General features: G+C 38.7%; 1 protein-coding gene across 1 annotated transcript; it reads left to right on the forward strand.

Annotated features, from left to right (window-relative positions):
- The first annotated feature begins 248 nt into the window (after positions 1–248).
- LOC121998341 (zinc finger CCCH domain-containing protein 1-like) lies at positions 249–2,744 on the forward strand. Its single transcript, XM_042553239.1, has 2 exons — positions 249–1,221; positions 2,285–2,744. Exons 1-2 carry the CDS (start codon positions 316–318, stop codon positions 2,384–2,386), a joined length of 1,008 nt encoding a protein of 335 aa, XP_042409173.1. The 5' UTR covers positions 249–315; the 3' UTR covers positions 2,387–2,744.
- Positions 2,745–21,965: the final 19,221 nt, after the last annotated feature.

Below are 21,965 nucleotides of genomic sequence, written 5' to 3' on the forward strand. Positions count from 1 at the left end.
TCTAGTCATCTCAATTGTTGTAGATATATTCAATGTCATTTGTTTTATTTATATTCACTGGGAAAAAAATTGCATGCAGATTTAAATAATGATTTTATGATTTATTTTTGCAAAAATTAATAATTTATATCATCATTTATTTATTTTCGTTGAACCTAAGCGTGACACCCAAGCTTCCACCTGTCTTTTTATTGGAGATTAGATACTCATTGTGGAACCCACACCGGATACAGGTAAATAAGGAAGAACCCTAACTCTTCGTTTCGTCGATTCCTTCCCTAATACAAGCAAAACACCAATTTTCAATCTCAATCCATGGCGGAATCTAGCGATGTCTGCAATTTCTTCCGCAAGCCCCCAAGGCAAAAGAACATCCGCAAGCGAAAAGCTTACTCCGATGAAGAAAATGACTCCGGCGATGATGCTCCGTCCTCCGGTCCCGTTACTATTAAAGCTAAGAAGTTTGCTGACAATAAACTTTCCTTCTCTTCGTCCTCCTCCAAGCCCTCTTCCAAAGCCTCCGATGAGTACGGCACTACTGATAACCCTGACAAAGACGCAGGCGGGATCCAGGCTGGCGCCCTGTTCCAGTTCGATTCGTCCAAGGAGATCCAGGTCCAGCACGACAGCCGCGCCACCGCATCGCTCGAGACGGAGACCGAGTTCTCCAAGGACGCCCGCGCCATCCGCGAGAGGGTGCTGAAGAGGGCGGAGGAGGGTCTCAAGGGCAAGTCCAAGCCTGGCGGAGGGGGCGATGAAAAGGTATACAAGGGGATCCACGGGTACACCGATTACAAAGCAGGGTTCAGGAGAGAACAGACAGTGGCAGGTGAGAAAGCAGGCGGTGCCCATGGGCCACTGAGGGCATCCGCACACATCCGGTTATCGGCTAGGTTTGATTACCAGCCTGACATCTGTAAGGACTATAAGGAGACTGGGTATTGTGGGTATGGTGATTCCTGTAAGTTTATGCACGATAGAGGGGATTATAAATCAGGGTGGCAACTGGAGAAGGAGTGGGATGAGGCTGAGAAGGCAAGGAAAAAGAGACTCGCAGGAAGCAGTAGAGGAGACGACGATGAGGCTGATCATGAGGATGGCAATGACAACGACGATGACGACGAAATCCTTCCTTTTGCCTGTTTTATATGCAGACAACCTTTTGAGGATCCGGTAGTGACCAAGTGCAAACACTACTTCTGTGAACATTGTGCTCTAAAGGTATGGGATGTTTATGTTGCATCTGTTGGCATATGCTTTTCCTGATAATGATTTCCTTCAGCTTGTATGCTACTCACATGCATTGTTTAATTTAATTTTTCAAGCCATTATGCTAAGGTCCAAGCTTTTAATCTGCATAATGTGTTTGTTAGCTGGGCTTACTGTGTGAAGATGGCAGTATGGAATTTCTCATGTATTCTAACGAGTTATGTGTCATATATTTCCTTCTGCTACCAAGTAAAACGCTTACATAATTAGAAAGGATATTTGCTATACAAATGCATGCATCTTGATTTATCATAAATAACCATATCGTTCTTGTAAGGTGATTCCAGTGTAAATCATGCTATAAAGTTAAATTGTTTAAATACCGCTTTATTTTGGACACCCAATCTTAGCACTGACGGCATAATGCATGTTTGTTTCATTTCTGGATAGCAATCTCTTTATTGCTTTATATTTGACCTATCAAGGTTGACCAGTTTATATATCAGCAAAAGCTAGTATGTTAAAGCCCCCATGGGTGTAGTAGTGCGTTGGTAAAGCAGTCAAGGAGCAATAAGAGGACCATGGTTTAATATCTTGGAGGTCGTCTTCTAAGTGTGCATAAGTTGTGCGTCATATTTACCTAGTAGGCAAAGCAGGGGAAGACCCGACTCCTAGATTATCAAAAAACAAAAAGTAGTATGTTAGATCTCAAGTGATTTGAAAGCTTTCATTATAAGTTTGTTCCCATATCTTTGGTTCACTAAGTTATCATTGTTCCTACACTGACACAAGACTCTCTTTTCAGCATTCTCAAGATTTGGCACATTCAAATGACTTGGAATTTGTTTTTCCCATATCAAACTGAAGCTATGAATGTGAACTGGACCTTTTACTATATAGAATCATTAACAGTGTCAATATATACTGGAATGGGACTCACTAGGTTAAGATGTGTAATTGTACTAGCTATTGGTGCTTAAGCTGTAAAAATTTTGTTATTAAGTTAGGATGCTCAACTTCATTCTGACACCTTAATTTGTATTCATTATATTTACAATTTTTTTTTTTTTGACAGCATCATGCAAAGAATAAGAAGTGTTTCGTCTGCAACAAACCAACACTTGGCATCTTCAATACAGCACATGAGATTCGGAAAAGGATGGCTGAAAGTAAATAAGAGGAACTGACAATGATGCATGTCAAACCAGAGGCTACGTAGAAAATTTCAGCATTTGGTAGAAAAATTATTCTTCCTGGAACTATTAGGCACACTTATTAGTGCTGTTGCTCATGTGTTAGTTTGATAAGCTGGATTATGGAAAACTGAAAGTTGAACTTCATGTGGAAACGAGGTCAGAGATATCATCATAGGCATCTAAATGAGTATGTTCACAACTTGGCAAAAACTAGATGGATTTTTCATGATTATGAAGTTCCTTTGTTTCCCAGCCTAATGTATGTGTGCAACTACATTGATGTATCAATGAAGCATAGTCCTTTTGTACCAGATTAAAAAAAAAATGAATTTTCTTTCAGAGCTTTGTGTCATCTTCCTTATGTTCGTAGCGGATCTACCTTTAAAGACCCTTCATCTCCGTGGTGTGGATATCGGTGTTTCTAGTGCAGCTGAAAGATGAATGGCCCACGACATCCGTGGCGCTGTCAATGGTGTCGTGTGGCATTCAAAGTCGAACTGAGTTTGCTGTTTTATCACAATGCTGCTCTTCTTAAGAAATTTATTTCAGAACCTACTATTCTTCTTGAATAAAACAATATGTATGTAATATTTTCTTGTGGTATCTGATAACTATATGCATCATTTCTTTTGATTATTATGTCAACTATAGTTCTTGTTCTATTCTTAGAACATTTTTTTTGCTCTTTGCTCAATTTGCATGCTCTTCATGGTGGACAAAAAATGATTTTCAATGAGAGTTGCTGGAAGCCGAATATTTCAAGAACTTATTGTTGTCGTTGTTAACAATTTGTCCCGCCATTTAGATGGCCTGATTATGGGGAATGAAGTCTTTTAAATTTATAAAGTTCAAATATTGCTACATTTTAATTCTTCTTTTGTAAACCCATGGGAAATTTTTGTATCTTGTTACTATTTAAACTCATTTATTATTGATCAAAAAAACAAAAATACCAAGGGGTGTGTAAACTGGCTGTGTTGCCTGCAGCGGAAACTGCGTGAATCAAGAAATGTAAAAGGAGAGTAATCTCAGTTCCGTTGGTCAGTAGAGAGCAGGGTAAATTCCTTGTCCATACTTCTGTTGGAATAACTGATCTAATCATTCAAAAACAGCAACAAAGGCCGTATTTAAAATTATAGAATCCTTAAAAAAGCGTATTTAACTTTTATATTTTTTAAAGGACATATTTATTTTTTATTTTACCTTCCCCATCAAATATTATGGTGCTACATTTAAAGAATAGCTTCATTATGATGCTACATTTCAAAAATCAATGTTATTGTTGGTCAAAGTAAATGATCTAAACATTCAAAAACGGTAATCGATCAAAAGGCCTATTTAAAATTGTAAAACAGAAGGCTCACTTAACTTTTATATTTCTCAAAGGGTATATCGTTTTTCATTTTATTCCTCCCGTCAACTATGCTAGGTTCAAAGAATAACATCAGTATGATATTATATTTCAAAAATCAATATTATTATTATTATATTAATTTTAAAAACTCAACACTATGATGATTGTTAAAAATCAAAGCCATAATGATACCGTATTTCAAAAATCAGTACTATTTTGGCACTGCATAAATTCGAATTAGTACCATTGGATGTTGATTTTTCACAGTAGTGTGATTTTTTGAAATATAACATCACAATGGTATTATAGTTTGAAATTCAGTATCGTAGTGGTAATTTTTTTTTTTGAATGCAACACCATAGGAGAGATAAAATAAATAATAAATGTATCCTTTGAAAATCTGAAAAATTAAGTGCCTCTTTTGAAAAAATTCTCTCATTTTAAGTGTATCTTCTGATAAATGTTTCAGAAAAGTTGGTGAATGACTTCTCCACATATGCAGTGATCTTTGATGTTGATTCTTCCGATCCCAGACACTGCGCTGGTTGTTGTTGGTCGGAATGCAGCATCTGTCTCTCCCTCTCTTGTCTTCTGCTCTCCTGGCCATCGAGAGTGCGCGTACTGTGCTCGCATTAGTGCTCGCACGTGTTCTCGCATTTGCTCGTCATTTAATTTACACACTGCATCGGTCGGTAAGCATCTCACTTGGTTTTAGGTTTTCCGGTAAGCGTCATCAATTGGTAAGCATCTGACTTCAAATCAGTGCGTCCACCGGTGTGAATGAGCATTATTCGGTGCGTGATGGTGGAACCTCAATGGGCTTCATATTCCAAAAAAAAAAATTGAAATCCTTCGTGTTGATGTCCTTCCACGACTGAAACCAGATCCTTAGCCCGCAATTTCTCATCTTTTCTTGATGTTTTCTGTAATTTGCACATAAGATTTTTTCTGAATTCACCTTCCTAATTAGGTTATAATTTTGAATCGAGTCAAACGGTCGGAGGCCACCAACGATAGACGAATTGTATGGTACTGAGTAAGGAACAGTCCACTCACCGCCAACGGCCTCTGGTCGCTTGGCTAACCCAATACTAAACGTAGGTGGGAAGATGAATCCAGGAAAGATCACAGTTAATTTTGGCCGGATTCCAACCACAATCAGACGTGCAAATTACGGAAGGGATCAAGAAGAGACTAAGGACTGCATACTAGAGGATCTGGACTCCCTACGACTATCCCATATCTTGGCAAGGAGTAAATCAAGAAACCGAAACTAACTATTACATCTATGATAATTTCACGATCTTTATCGGGATTCAATCCTTAATTTTATAAATCTATTAAAGATAACCAACTCAACTATATCCTGAGCCTCCAATAGACTTCCTATTCAATCAATCAATTCTTTAATCATCAATGGGCTTGCTTTATGTTGATCTACTAAGTTCATAGCTCAATGTCATCCAATCGATAAGTTCTATGAACTCAATGTGACTATCCAAATCTTTGTATAATTGATGCAAATATCAAAACATAGGAAATAGTTAAATCATATTGTCAACGTATCAAAATTATGTAGTTAAACCCAACCATAAATGAAGTATTATTTCCCCAACATTATTACTAAAATAAAGTAAATAGGCAATTAATTGGAAACTCAAAAATCCCGCTTAATTTGAGCTCCATTCAATTTGAGATAACATCCATGAGTTGAGGTACCATTTATTTTCTAATTAGGAGAGGTTCACTAAATTCTTGTATTAGAAGCACACACAAGAATCTCTTAGCCACTTTATGGAGGTCTTATGTCATTTCTATATAATGTCTTTTTGAGGGCCTTCAGTTCAAACTAAGGATCTTTTGATTACTTCTATGAGGTCGTATGTCATTTATAAATGACACCGTTTTTAAGGTCTTCAATTCGATCCTAGGATCTCCCAGTCAGTTCCTTGAGGTCGTATGCCATTTCTATACGATGCCTCTTTAAGGATCTTCAATTTGGTCTCAGGATATTTATTCACTTCCCCAAGGTCTTATGTCGTTTTCACAAGACACCTCTTTGGAGTTCTTTATTTTGGTTTGAGGATCTCTTGGTAGCTTTCCTAAGGTCTTGTTCATTTTCATTAGATGCGTTTTCAAGTCATTTTAAGATCTCTCAATCACTTTCCTAAGATTTTATATCCTTTATATACTTTTTTTATGATGTCTATATGGAGATCTTAGTTAGATTCGAGGATCTATTGACCATTTGCTCAAGGCCTGATGTCTTTTTTTTTTTTTTGATAACTCATGCGTTCAAGCTTCACTTGACTAATCCCTCAAGTTGATCCAAATGAATCAGTCTTTCCACATAGGTAAATTTTTGCCTACTAGGCAAGAGGATAGTAAATTACAAATTCTATCTCGGTAGGACATGTATTTCTATTACTATGAAATTAATAACTATGAAATTAATAAATGAAAATGAAGTAGTTAATGATGGGTTACCTTCATCCTTTTTCTTGTATGTATTCCTAAGAAAAGGAATTTGTCCATTTTCTTTTTCGAGGTCTCAAAAAAAGGTATGGAAACACACAGGAACTCTTGAATGAAAATTGAAAAGGAATGTATCTCCAGTTCCATCGGAAATGGTAAGATCTTTGGCGCAAAAAGAAGGGGTGATCCATATCATATTGACTTGTTGACTTAGTTCTGCTTCCTTTCTTTTATTAACAATGCCGAGTCGGGTTCTTCTCCTACCAGTATCGAATAGAACATGCTGAACAAAATCTTCTTCATGTAAAACCTTCATCATTTTTCTTGTATGTATTCCTAAGAAAAGGAATTTGTCCATTTTCTTTTTCGAGGTCTCAAAAAAAGGTGTGGAAACACACAGGAACTCTTGAATGAAAATTGAAAAGGAATGTATCTCCAGTTCCTTCGGAAATGGTAAGATCTTTGGCACAAAAAGAAGGGGTGATCTATATCATATTGACTTGTTGACTTAATTCTGCTTCCTTTCTTTTTTTAACAATACCGAGTCGGGTTCTTCTCCTACCAGTATCGAATAGAACATGCTGAACAAAATCTTCTTCATGTAAAACCTGCTCGATTTAGATCGAAAAAATCGTACGATGAAACCATCTTAGAGGTGGAAAGGCCCTCCCTCCTAGTTCGCATACCGAGTACAATCAGAAATGCTCGTAGAAATATATCAGTAGTTGATCTCCACTACCTTTGATGTCCCTGTAAGGTTATTCCAATATTGAAATGAGTACTCTATTTGCGAAGGCAAACTCTTAGTATTTTTTCGTACGTGGGTACTTTGGACCAAGCCCGCCCAACACAAGTTTTCTATCAAATTTGGCGCTAGCTCATGCCCCAGTAAAGGATCGAACTATGGTCCATACCTTAATTGTATCCTTGAGGTCTTATGTCATTTTTATATGATGTCTCTTTGGGGTTTCAATTCTTCCTATAATGTTTCTTTTGAAGTAAACAATTGTTATATAATAAAAGAATAGTTTGGTGCACGAAACTCTTGTTAATACGAGGTTCTAAGGAAATGTTTATTGTACATAGCTTTACCTTGCTTTATAAGAGTCTGTTTTTTAGATTCAAACTCTTGACTTCTAGATCACACGATAACAACTTTACCATTATGTCAAGACTACTATTATAAAATAATTGTTATACAATACTAATAAGAAATTCAAACATATTAGTGTGCACTGAGTTCATCCAAATTGGATAGTAAAAGTATGAATAAAAGAGTTTTAATTCTAGACACAGCTCTATAATCTCTTAAACATAGAAATTTTCATAGACTAGAAGGGTGCTAGACTTGTAGAATTTCTCTTTTAATGGGGCCTTTAGATTAAGCATCCCAAAAGGAAGTTTGACTTTATCTTGACATATAAAGTTTCTTACCTTCATCTCCCTCAATGTCTTGATCCCAATACTAACTCTCTTACAAAGTCACCTTACTTGGAATTCACATCTTTCTAACTCATAGCTTGATGAGTAGTTTTAGGACGTTATCATGGTTTAGGATCCCCTTCCTTACCATGATGGTCAAGAACTAAAGCTAAGAGTAGTTCATATAATCTCATGTCTCTTTGTCAATGGTTATTGTCTTATTTAGGGTGGCTTGGAGCACAAACAACCATCTAGATTGGAGCAGGGAGACCATATCCGGTCTCTCATCAAACATATTTGTGTTGATTTATGGATCTACACTTGTTCTTTTTATGCAAAAACATGTCTCCTTAACCTCTACCTAATATACTAATCTCTCCTGGTTAATTTTAATAGGTTGTTGACAAGGGTAGAACTAGAAAAAAAAATTCAGGGGGACTGAATTGCACAGATATTTTTTTTACGACTAAATAGAAATATTTAATAATTAAAGTTTTACATCAACTAATCTTGCATATTATACGATGCTGCAGAAACTATACACATGAAGTCTGAAATCTAATGGACAAAGAAGTTAAGCTCTAGTCTATTCATTTCCAATGTGTTGATCCCTCCAAGGCTCCAACTCTTGCATAATATATGTTGTTGCAGAAACTGCAGTCAAATAAACATGAACGTCACTCACATAAATCATAATATGCATGAAATTCTCATGACAGATAGTGTAGAATAGAGCAAAAAAAAAGAGGCTCAGAATTTTGAGGAATCAACGATGAATAAAGTGTTGGGATCCTTCGTACTCGGCTAGAGAGGGGGGTGTGAATAGCCGCCCCAAATCGATCGCGTTTCTTCCTACAATTCGTTAGCGCAGCGGAAAAACAAACAAGGAAACGAAAACAAGAAGATCAAACCTCAACGCGTCGATGTAACGAGGTTCGGAGATGATACTCCTACTCCTCGGCGTGTCCGTAAGGTGGACAAAGCCTCTCAATCCGTCGGTGGATGAGTCCCCGGAGAACCGGCTAATAATATACTCCTTGTGGGTGGAGAAACCTCACCACAATCTTTTGCAACAGCAAACAAAGGAGTACAACAATAGAGACAACAAACAAGAACAATAGAAATTGTAAAACACTTGCTTGCCTCTTGTTGTCGACTGGAACCTTGATGAAGCAGCAGCTTCTCAGATCCAGCAGCTAGAACACCAGCAAGAAACTCACGCAGAGCTTCAAAGAAACTCAAGAAAGCTCAAGAGCACACCAGCAGCTCAAGAGCGAAGCTCAAGAAGAAAGGAAGTAGTCGCCCTGAAGCCCTCACCCCTTTATACCGCGAGGAGAAACGGCGAAGAAACTAGCCGTTGCGTCAACGGTTAGAACTCGATCGGCTCACGAACCGATCAGACTTCGGCCGATCGGTCCCGCATCGATCACCGCTGCACGTAGCTCGATCGATCGTGGACCGATCAGATACCGGATCGGTCCACGCATCGATCCTAACTCGGCCGTGCTTCCGCGACATCGCTCTCGACGGTCCCCGCATCGATCAGATATCGACGGCCTGGACCGATCACCGCCTTTTCTGTTGCTTGGCGATCGGTCACACCGATCGACAAGAATCAACAGAGTTTCTTGATCCGATCGATCATCGACCGATCGAGAAAACATAGATCACCGATCGGTCTGGTGACCGATCCGAGCTTGGTTTTGCCCAAACCAAGTCCCAAGACTTCCAAACCAATATCCGGTCAACCTTGACCTATTGGTACTTCATCCCTAGCATCCGGTCACCCTTGACTGCTAGAACTCCTCGCCAAGTGTCCGGTCAATCCTTTGACCTACTTGGACTTTCCAACACCGAGTCCGATCATCCCCGATCCATCTGGATTTTCCTTGCCCGCTTCACTCACCAGACTTTCACGGCTTCACTCACCAGATTTCCACACCGCCTAACATCCCAGTTAGACTTTCTCACCGCCTCGCTTCACTCACTGTGACTTTCACTTCTCCTCACCAGGACTTTCCACACCGCCTAACATCCCAGTTAGGACTTTCCCATTCACCTAGCTTCACTCACTAGGATTTTCACCGGCTTCACTTACCAGGCCTGGCTTCACTCATCAGGACTTTCACCTTCACCTAGCTTCACTCACTAGGATTTTCACCGGATTCACTCACCAGATTTCCCGGCTTCACTCACCGGACTTTTCCCGTGCCAAACTCCTGTTTGCTTTTCCCCGCCAAGTCTCCATACTTGACTTTTCACGAAGCTCCCTGCTTGGACTTTTCCAGGCCAAGTCTCCATACTTGGACTTTTCCAGCCAAGCTCCCCGCTTGACTTTTCCGCCAAGTCTTCATACTTGGACTTTTCCGAGTCAGTCAACCAGTCAACCTTGACCTACTTGCACCAATAATCTCCCAAACATCTATTCTTGTCCCACATCAAGAATAGAACTCTCTCACGAGTGTCAAACATCAACATGCAACACAACTAGGTCAACCTTGACCTAAGGTTGCACCGACAATCTTCCCAAGTCAAACATCAAAATACAACTCGAGTCACGTCAACTCGAGTCGGGTCAACCAGGTCAACCTTGACCTAAGGTTGCACCAACAATCTCCCCCTTTTTGATGTTTGACAAAACCATAATCAAGTTAGGTTAAACCGATAACCTTAACTCAGGTTTTCCAATGTTCTTCCTTGAACATTCTTTCCAAACTCCAATATTCTCCCTTGAGCGTTTCTCCCCCAAACTTAGGTTAACCCGATAACCTAACTTGGGTTCCCCAATAATTCTCCCCCTTTTTGACACACATCAAAAAGAATTCCAATGTTCTTCCTAGAACATTCCTTGACATTCTTCCCCTAGCTTAGGTTAACCCGATAACCTAACTTGGGTTCTACAATAATTCTCCAATGACTACTCTCCCCTTTTTGACACACATCAAAAAGAAAAAAAAGGAGGGTATCAAGGTCAAAAGTTTCTTCCTAATGAAAGTCCCATACCTTTCATTTGAAACTCTTAATTTCCCCCTTGATACTAAACTCAACAATCAACTTAGTGATAATCCCATATCACTAATCCTTAAAAGTCTTTTGGAGTAAAAACTCCCCCTAAAAGTCAACTCCCCCTTGACAATTAGGTAAAACTTCCCCTAAAGGTCAACTCCCCCTTGACCATTGCACCAACAATGTCTTGGCGAGTTTCAAACCTTTAGAAATCCACAAAACCCAACTTCCAGCTGAAATTTCAGACCAACAGCTGAAAATCAGAAAATGATCAGATCGGGCTCTGCGTGCCAGGCTCACCTGATCGGTCCCCGCACCGATCCAGATTTCACCGAAGGGTGGAGCGATCGGTCCGTAGACCGATCGGTGACCGATCCATACTCTGAAATCAGAGATTTCTGATTTCCCTTCCCGGAAATTCAGAAACTCCTAATAAATTCCAGAAAATTCCAAAAAGCGTAAAATTTTGAGGATACACTCCTCATACCATATACTATCACGGAAAAATAATTTTCTATGAAAATAGTTTCCATTTTTCAATCTTGATACAAAGTTCAAAAACTTTGAAATAGTTCAAGTTTAACTCAACTTTGTATCACAATGTTCAATGATGAATGCTATCACTAGGAAAGCTTCATCAAGGTTTTTCAAATCAATTTTAAAATGCTTTTAAAATCATTTGAATTTAGGACCATAATCTTAGGGCTAGATGTACATGACTTGTACACAAGCTTTCCCTATGATCCTCCATTTCTTGAATTAGGCTCATCTAGGTACAAGAACTATGCACCTTGATCCTAACTCATGATCCTAATATCTCACACACATCTAAGGTGTATCAAACCACATTCAAGTCAATTTGATGTGAGATATGGGTTAAGGTCAACTTAGGCTAAGTTCTCATGCATTTTTTAAACACCAATTTGATCTCAATATCAAATTATATGCTTGTCCTTAAATCAATTTCATTGATTATAATGCAAGAGATGATGACATGGCATAAAATGGTATCATAAATGAACACATGTGCCAATGTCATGATGTCATGGCATAAAGTTTGAAACTTAAATAAACATGGCATAAAAACTAGCCTAAGCATTATCATGACATTTCAAATGATAGTAAAACTAAACATGATGTCATGACATGTGAGGGCAACTAGTCATGGCAAGTTAGCTCAAATAAAATACCTAAATTCCCTATCTAAGTATCCTTAGCCTTTGCTAACTTAAAATCTAACCCTAGATTGCCCATATATCCCTAAGAGAAACCAAAATCCCAATTATGGTATTTCTCTAGGTTTTCTTAAATTGTGCCAAATAAGTTTAAAATCGATATTTTTCAAATATGACACAATTTACTCTTCAAGGAGTAAATAATAATTCTTTTTCATCTTCAAAGGTTATCAAAACCTTGAAAATGCTCCTTGAGTGTCAATTTCCTCAAAGTTGGGTTAACTACCCTTCTAATTGGAGTTGACACTCTCTAACCCATTTATGGGATAGAGAAGATGCTCCTAGGAACCCAATACCTATTAGAGCTCATTGGGTTCACTAAATATTCACTAGGGATAACTTCCCTAGCAACCCTCCTAATGACCCTCTTAGGCTTTGAAGCCTTGGTCATTTGGGTCTCATCAAGGTCAACTATAGGGGTGACTCCCCTTGTAACCTTGGTAATGGTCTTCCTAGCCCTAGGTTTTGTTCCATAATCAAATGGAACATTGTGGTAAGTGGGCTTGACCATTTGGGACTTAGGTTTGTGACCCAAACCTTTCTTGTCCTTGGACTTGGGTTTTTGACTCTTAAACCCTAGAGATGACTTCTCCAAGTTCTTAAGAGTCTTTTCCAAAGTATCAAGTCTTGACTTCAAGACTTGATTCTCCTTCTCTAATACCTCAATTTTTGATTTATCACTCTTCCTTGAGGTATTCCTAGGCATATGTCTAGTTGATTTAGGATTCCTACCTAGGTTATCCTTAGCCTTAGATGGGTTGATCCTAGGGTTAGCCTTTCTAGAATTATCCTTATCTAGACTCACATGTTTAGCTCCTAAGCACATGTATTGATTCCTAAGGTTATCATGCTTGTTATTATCGACAAGTGCAATAAAATTCCTAGCATGCATTTTATTAGAATTGCAAAAATGAACCTTAGAGGTTACCTTAGGGTTTGCCTTAGCTCCCCCTATCGATGTGCCCGGTCTCTTGCCCTTGTGAGGTTGCCTCCCCCTCGGACAATGACTCCTATAGTGTCCCCTTTGCTTGCATTGGAAGCACACGATGTGCTCCTTGCCCTTGCGTTTCGGGACTCCGGCTTCCTTGACCTTTGGCGCCGGTGGAGTCTTTCTTACCCTCTTTGGACACTTACTCTTGTAATGTCCAAATTCCCTACACTCGAAGCACATTATGTGTAATTTGCTAGAAATTAAAATGCTTGAGTTACCTAGGGTTGAGGATGGATGAACGCTCTCATCTTCATCCCTTCCGGAGGTAGAAGCTTCTTCTTCTTGCTCCGATCTTGAAGAGGAACTCTCCTCCTCTTCTTCTTTAGATGTTGAGTGGCCCTCAACTTCTAAATCTTCTCCTCCATGATGTGAGCTACTTGGCTCACTTAGCTCCTCTTCATGGCTTGAATTTGAGCTTCCCTCATGGAACTTGGCCAAGTTATCCCATAATTCCTTGGCATTGTTGTAACCTATCTTACACAAGATGTTAGTAGGCAATGAAAATTCAATTATTCTCGTTACCTCTTCGTTGATTTCGGATTTGTGAATTTGTTCTCTTGTCCACTCCTTCTTCTCAAGTGGTTTTCCTTCCTTATCCACCGGAGGAGTAAAACCTTCTTGTACACAAAACCAATTCATTATGTTAGTCATAAGAAAGTACTTCATCCTTACCTTCCAATACGCGAAGTCGCCGCATTCGTAGAAGGGTGGAATGGTGATGTCTTCTCCATAGAGATCCATTCTCTAGCTTTGCTCCCACGGGTGTTGATCCGACGAAGAGCAACCTCGCTCTGATACCACTTGTTGGGATCCTTCGTACTCGGCTAGAGAGGGGGGTGTGAATAGCTGCCCCAAATCGATCGCGTTTCTTCCTACAATTCGTTAGCGCAGCGGAAAAACAAACAAGGAAACGAAAACAAGAAGATCAAACCTCAATGCGTCGATGTAACGAGGTTCGGAGATGATACTCCTACTCCTCGGCGTGTCCGTAAGGTGGACAAAGCCTCTCAATCCGTCGGTGGATGAGTCCCCGGAGAACCGGCTAATAATATACTCCTTGTGGGTGGAGAAACCTCACCACAATCTTTTGCAACAGCAAACAAAGGAGTACAACAATAGAGACAACAAACAAGAACAATAGAAATTGTAAAACACTTGCTTGCCTCTTGTTGTCGACTGGAACCTTGATGAATCCAGCAGCTAGAACACCAGCAGAAACTCACGCAGAGCTTCAGCAATGAGAGCTCAAGAAAGCTCAAGAGCACACCAGCGCTCAGTGAAGAGCGAAGCTCAAGAAGAAAGGAAGTAGTCGCCCTGTAGAAGCCCTCAGCCCTTTATACCGCGAAGGAGACGGCGAAGAAACTAGCCGTTGCAACGTGAACTCGATCGATCTACGGACCGATCAGATCGGCCGACGGTCCCCGCATCGATCGCCGCACGTAGCTCATCAGATCGATCGGTCCGGACCGATCAGATACCGGATCGGTCCACGCACGATCCTAACTCCGCCGTGCTTCCGCGACATCGTCTCGATCGGTCCCTGCATCGATCAGATGGCCCGACGGCCTCGCGGACCGATCACCGCCGCCTGTTGCTTGATCGGTCACCGATCGATCAAGAATCAACAGAGTTTCTTTGATCCGATCGATCATCGACCGATCGAGAAAACAGATCACCGATCGGTCCGGTGACCGATCCGAGCTTGGTTTTGCCCAAACCAAGTCCCAAGACTTCCAAACCAATATCCGTCAACCTTGACCTATTGGTACTTCATCCCTAGCATCCGGTCACCCTCGACTGCTAGAACTCCCCGCCAAGTGTCCGGTCAATCCTTTGACCTACTTGGACTTTCCAACACCGAAGTCCGATCATCCCCGATCCATCTGGATTTTCCTTGCCCGGCTTCACTCACTGTGACTTTCACCGGCTTCACTCACTAGGTCTAACACCTGGCTTCACTCACTGCTCGGCTTCACTCACTGGACTTTCCCACTGCCCGGCTTCACTCACCAGACTTTCCACACCGCCTAACATCCCGCTAGGACTTTCCCATTCACCTAGCTTCACTCACTAGGATTTTCACCGCCTACTCACTGTGATTTTCCAATGCCCGGCTTCACTCACTGTGACTTTCACCTTCACCTAGCTTCACTCACTAGGATTTTCACCGATTCACTCACCAGATTTCCACCGCCCGGCTTCACTCACTGTGACTTTTCCCCGTGCACTCCCTTGACTTTCCCGTGCCAAGTCTCCATACTTGGACTTTTCACGTGCCAAGCTCCCTGCTTGGACTTTTCCAGTGCCAAGTCTCCATACTTGGACTTTTCCAGTGCCAAGCTCCCTGCTTGGACTTTTCCGTGCCAAGTCTTCATACTTGGACTTTTCCCGAGTCAGGTCAACCAGGTCAACCTTGACCTACGGTTGCACCAATAATCTCCCAAACATCTATTCTTGTCCCACATCAAGAATAGAACTCTCTCACGAGTGTCAAACATCAACATGCAACACAACTAGGTCAACCTTGACCTAAGGTTGCACCGACAATCTTCCCAAGTCAAACATCAAAATACAACTCGAGTCACGTCAACTCGAGTCGGGTCAACCAGGTCAACCTTGACCTAAGGTTGCACCAACACAAAGAACACTTTAATAGAAAATGTTTCTTCCAATACAGAAGCAATAAGAAATAGTTGTACATCTCATTTTCCAACCCACTTGATGACTAATAACAACAAACACTCTCCATGCAAAAGCTATTAGCGTATTAAGTTAATCACAACCAATTGATCTTATTGAACACTTAGGATTCTTATTTAAACCATATAACAGACTGCAATACTAATACTTACAATATGTGATTGAAATGATATTGTTAAAGTTTACCATGAGTCCAAGAGACTAGAACTCGAGAGCCTTTCCCTTGTCCCACTTCATACTCGACCGAATCTCCATAACCTGATAAATTAACATTGAGAACATTTGATCTAACTTGCAAGAAAAAAAACTAGAAGTTTAGGAAAGATTAGTGTACCTTTCTTCCATAGGCGAGCTTCATCTCTGGGTTGGCACAGAAGTCTGCGATGACCGACAAGTCGGTACAAGAGGAGACAATTAAATTCTACGAGACTGCATTTGTTGAAAATGTTGTAATATTTGTTCATTTTCAATTGTACAAAAATATCCTTTTCAATGTATACAACTAGACTGTCATTCATCAATTCATCTCCCATTCTATTACGTAAATCAGTCTTTATTACAGAAAAAACTCATTCAACTGAAGCAATTGCAACTGGTAAAATTAATGTCAACTCTATCATACGATAAACCAATGGGAACACCAAATGTTTTTCAGTCTCAACCAATTTCTAAGCAAGAATTCCCAAGTCATCAATTGAAGAAAAGTAAGGATCATCTTGCAGATTATAAAAATGACTCATAAATTGTTGTTCCAAAAATAAATAATCAGTATCACAGAAGTCCTCGGGATAAAAATTAGCAAGATGGATGAGTTTGTGAAAATCAAATTGAGAGAAAGAATTTCTTAGATGAAGACATGATATGCAACCAAGCAATTCCGTACTAACTTCTGAAAAACGATTATTCATTTCTTGTATAATTAAATCAACAACCTAGCATTCAAATTGACAACCATGATAACATTAATAATAAATGAAATCTCTTTAACAAAAAATAAATAAATTTTTAGAAATAATACCTGACAAAAATTCTCCACACGATAATGATGAAAAGTGGTGATGAGTTGCCCTCTACACCTGCCATGACCACGAGTTAGCATGTTGCCCTCCATATCAAGTATTGGAATCATATTCAATTCACAAAATGTGTTAACTTGTTCCAAAATTATCTATCATCCATCATTCCGGAAGTCTTGTAGTCGACAATTCACACTTCTAACCAAGGACATGACTTGAACAATATTTTGATCCCCTTATTGTAGGGAAAGTGATAACTCATTTGTAATTCCCAATATATACTTCATCAAATGTAACACAAAAACAAATTGATAACTCTCCATCTTCTCAATTAAACCTGCGACAACACCTTTATTCGCAGAATAAGAGGTGACATCATGTACATTTCCTAACACTTCTATCACTGAAGACCACATAGAGCATAAACGAAGTAATGTTAAGTAGTGTGATTCCCAACGAGTACCTCCAGGTCTTGCTTAACTAATTTCTTGATTTTTTTTTTTCATTTTCCACTAGTAATTTCTCCACTTTCCAATTCAACAATTATCTTATCATGTTGAATCTTTCTAAGTGGATCTCTCCTCTTACAAGATACTCCAGATATATTCACAATCATGGTGATATACCCAAAAAATTCACTCACGGTAAAATTATCATGGGCAACAGTAACAAGAACTAATTGGAGTTGGTGAGATAAACAGTGAGCATACATTGTAAATGGATTTTCTTATAGTATCAGAGATTTCAATCCATTGAACTCACCATGCATATTTGAAGCTCTATCATATCCTTGGCCTCTCAATCTAGATAATGATAAACCATGTTGCACAAATAAAGCATCAATAGTCATTTTCAAAGAATGAGAACTAGTGTCAGGCACATGCACAACTGCAAGAAATCATTCAATCACACATCCTTCTTTATTTACATACCTCAAAACAACTCTCATATGCTCCTTCACTGAACTATCTCGAGCCTCATCAACCATCAAGGAAAAGAATTTATCTCCAATATCATTGATTATAGCAAGTGTGATCTATGAAGCACAAGCACGTGTTAAATCTTTTTGAATTTTTGGGGAAGTCAATTGATTGTTTGCAGGAGCATTTTGTTTTATAACTTTAGAAACCTCTTCATTTCGTTGACTATACCATTCAAGCAACTCAAAAAAATTACTTCTATTTGAAGAACTAGTTGACACATCGTGTCCTCGAAAAGGCAACCCTTGCTTCAATAGAAAGCGTGTCACATCCAACATTGCTGTTAAACGAATACGATAATCAATTTCCATATCGCGACTATGTACTCGTAAAATATTCTCCACACTATGCCTTTGATCTTGAAAAGTCTCAAATTGTATTCTATCTTCATTGTGACAACTATTCATAATCCCATATGACAATTGAATCTTTCTAATGCCCTTTGCCAATTGTTGTATCCATCTTTTATAAAAGCATTATCTACATTTTCTTTATTTAATGGTTTGAAAAGATAACACAAAAATAAAATGCAGCATCTTTTGATATGCTATACTATAGCCATGTATATTTTTTATACCAAGTTCCTTGAAAACTTCTTTCTTGATTACCAAAAGTTATTTTTGGATACACATGACCATTTGGTTGACAAGGCCCTCAGAGCGCATACTCTCTTCGAGCTTGATCTCGAATAGTAATATTAAATTCTTTAATTAGTTTTTGTAATCCCGGATCACTAACAATATCATCCAAATTAAATTCTACACGGGATTGATTTTCCACTTGTTCAATAACATTCGGCTCATTAGAGGAGCCAAAGCCGAAACTACAAGTTAGTTTAAAAAATCTCTCCATATCCTACACAAATAAATAACTAAAAATAAATTATGTAATGGACAACTACAAATGTAATGGAAAAATATACGTTGAACTAAAAATTTAATAAACTACCACAATACCAATACCAATCTAATAGAATACTCATGGAAAACGAAACTACAAATATAATTATGTACATTTAAAAAAAATCAAATAATAATGAAAAACTATCAATCTAATAGGAAACTAAACTACAATGGTAATATATACATTTAAAAAAAATCAAATAATAAAAAAAATTAAAACACAACAAATCTAAGTTCTAACCTTATGGAGAAATGGTGTTGGAGCTTGGAGCCTTAGAGTTAGAGACTCGGTTACCGATTAGAGAATGGAGACTTCATATTACTGTCGTCGCCTGCCACCTAGCCATCCGCGAGCGAGACCGCGACTCCGACTCCACCGAGGCACCGACTACCTTGGTTGGAGGCTTGGACTCTAGAGCCTTGGAGGAGAGTTGGAGTGGGAGAGGAAGAAGTTAGGGACTTAGGGTTTTCGTCGTTCTGCGAAGCAGCAGTGAAGGGGGCAAAGAAAATAAAAAAGCAGATTTACAGAGTTCAAGTTCATGCTTAATGTTTTTTATAATTTAATTTATTTAACTTTGGGCCCCACTCATATTTTTTAATTAAAAATGGTAAGAACATGAAAAAAATGCTCCTTCTTCTCCGGCACAGCACAACGCGCCGCTGCCGTAGCGGCACCGATGCACTGCCACATGGCCTACATCGGCAATGGCAGCTAGCGTCGTGGGCAGCATCCAGGTGGGGGAGGCTGAAGCCTCCTCATCCTCTTGCTCTGTGCGGAAAATTTCTTGCGGTCCGGAAATGTCCAATAGATGGCAACTAGGCTAGGGGCAAATTCAAGCTGACCACGACACACTACTGAGGTCACAACCAACCTCGCCACCTCACTGTAAGGTCGTAACCAAGGAAAGACCTCACTGCGAGGCTGTGGCCAAAGTTTGACCTCACTGTGAGGCCACCACCAAGCAGTCACTAAGAGAGGAGAGGGAAGGGGAGAAGATCATGCATACTGACGAGATGCATGGCAGTGTCGGAGATCGAAGAGGAGAGGAGAGGAGCGTGCCAGAGATTGGAGAGGAGGTCGATCAGAGAGGAAGATTTTAGGGCGCTGTGAAGAAAAATTGAGAATAAAAACCTTAATTAGAAAGTTAATTAGTGATGAAAACTTAATTGAGAACTTATTTTGTTGCTAAAATAGCGAGGGAATTAAGATTTTGTAGTTAATTAAATAGGTTAAATAAGTATAGAGATGGAATTGACAACGAAATTAAATTTCTGTCGCTAAATTACTGACCATAATTTATTTCGGTCGCTAATTAGTGACGAAAATTAAATTCTGTCGTTAATTGCAGGTTTTCTTGTAGTGAATTATATGATGAGAAGCAATAAATGATATGATTTAATTGATCAAATTTTGGGTGATCGTCAATGAAATTGATCACCTTCATATAACAATCAAACATTAAATGCATAGAAGATCTCAATATCTATAAATTTTGACATACTTAACTAGCAAATAAAATTATAAATATATGAAAAATTAACACTATATTTTTCCAACACTTAAATTTGTAATCGAAAGAGATAAAGCAAGAAAACTTTACCTCAATCAAAACGCGTTTGCTATGGAGCATCGGCAAAGCGACGACGACAACACTGGCAGCAAATGACAGTGGTGCTGTTGATAGCGGCGATAGCAACGTGAATGACAACGACATCAATATGTGACGAAGGATTTTGAGGGTAAAATTAAGGTTAGGGAAAGAATAATAAAGGGATTATGAGAGAAAGAAGACCACGGGAGAGAAAAAACAAGAGGGAATTAGGAGGAGGAAGAAAACACAGGAGAGGAGTGGGGGAAAAAGTAAGGGCAATGAGAGAGAGAAAAGAAATATCGAGAGAGAAACAAAAGGGTTGGCGAAAGAGAGAAAAAAAGGTTTGGGTTCTTGTTTGTTTTAATTGAATATTTTGTAAAAAAATCCCGAAATGTTTAGAATTTATAACTAAATCATTTTTTTTAAATCACTGTATTATTTTTTCCCCCAAAAATTTCAAAGGGGGGGGGGGGGGCGGTCACACCCCCTCGGCCCCATGTAGTTACGTCCCTGACTACATGGCAGTTGAATGAGATTCTATGTTATAAGGGAAATTAGAGCTGGGAGGGGGTGGGCTTGAACCGAGGTGCGCTCGATTTTGAATGTGGAAAGAATAAGCTTTAGTTGACCAAGTAAAAAAATTATATAAGTAATAAAAAAATGAGTTGTGCTAGAGTCTAGGCCTAAATAAGATGTGTTTCTCTAGTAGCAAAAGATTCTATGTTGATTTCGGGCATCCCACATAATTAATTCCATAGTTATTTAATTTATAGAGAGGTAAATCACGGATGATCTTATCTTTAAATAATAACTAATGCATGAGGGATGATAACCAAGTAAAAAAATTATATAAGTAATAAAAAAAATGAGTTGTGCTAGAGTCTAGGCCTAAATAAGATGTGTTTCTCTGGTAGCAAAAGATTCTATGTTGATTTCGGGCATCCCACATAATTAATTCCATAGTTATTTAATTTATAGAGAGGTAAATCACGGATGATCTTATCTTTAAATAGTAACTAATGCATGAGGGATGATAAAAATTTAATAATTATTTTGTTGTCGATTGGTGTCTCTAGATATCATGCAAGGTGCATTTCGAGATGGATGGTAAAAGTGATGATGGACTAGGTGCAAAATGGTGGAGCTTTGTTCTTTTCGTTGATTTTTGTCTCTCATGACACTCTCTATAGGAGAACAAAAAGCTCTTTTTTTATATTTGGATTATATTTATAGGTCTCGGAATCCATATTTGCACTGTCTAATTTGGTCATGTGCCCTAGCCTAACATTCTGGTTAATGTCACCTAGACCATAGGTTGAATGATATGATGAGATAACCTAATGATTTTTAAGTGTGGTGTTTAACATCTTCCGTGTTTTTTTTTTTATTTATTAGGCATCTATAAATTGAGTCTCAGTTTCGATGAATTAATAGATGAATTTTTCTAATTCCTTAATAGGAGGTTGATCAAAAAATATTGAACTGATAGATCACTTACTGTAAATATTTTCCGATTTATATAGGATTGAACCGATCATCTTCAAAATTAATTGACATAAACTCAATATCAAATGAGCTAAAAAAAAAACTTCCAACATATTAAATGCAAGGATCACCGAAAGTAAGCCAATCTTCCATCTAATAACACATCACTCTATTATCTGACACTACACATAAAATAATGTCATTTGTAAATTTTATATGGCTATCATCATGGTCTATTATTAAAATAACCACTAGTTACTTTTATTCGATTCCTCTAATCTACTCCTAAATTATTATATCATAGAATTATATGTGATTCCTCCAATTTGATAATTAAAAAAAATATAATGGATAAGGTCGGTGTTTTGTCAACACCCACAACTATTACATGTGAGAGTCACT

This window comes from Zingiber officinale, chromosome 6A (genome assembly GCF_018446385.1).
Source record: "Zingiber officinale cultivar Zhangliang chromosome 6A, Zo_v1.1, whole genome shotgun sequence".
Taxonomy (NCBI): domain Eukaryota; kingdom Viridiplantae; phylum Streptophyta; class Magnoliopsida; order Zingiberales; family Zingiberaceae; genus Zingiber; species Zingiber officinale.

What these genes read in the sequence shown, in the direction of transcription:
- LOC121998341 (XM_042553239.1), top strand. Translation starts at nt 316, where the DNA reads ATGGCGGAATCTAGCGATGTCTGCAATTTCTTCCGCAAGCCCCCAAGG. An exon ending in GTGAACATTGTGCTCTAAAG is followed by an intron (nt 1,222 to 2,284) that starts GTATGGGATGTT and finishes TTTTTTTGACAG; the next exon opens with CATCATGCAAAGAATAAGAA.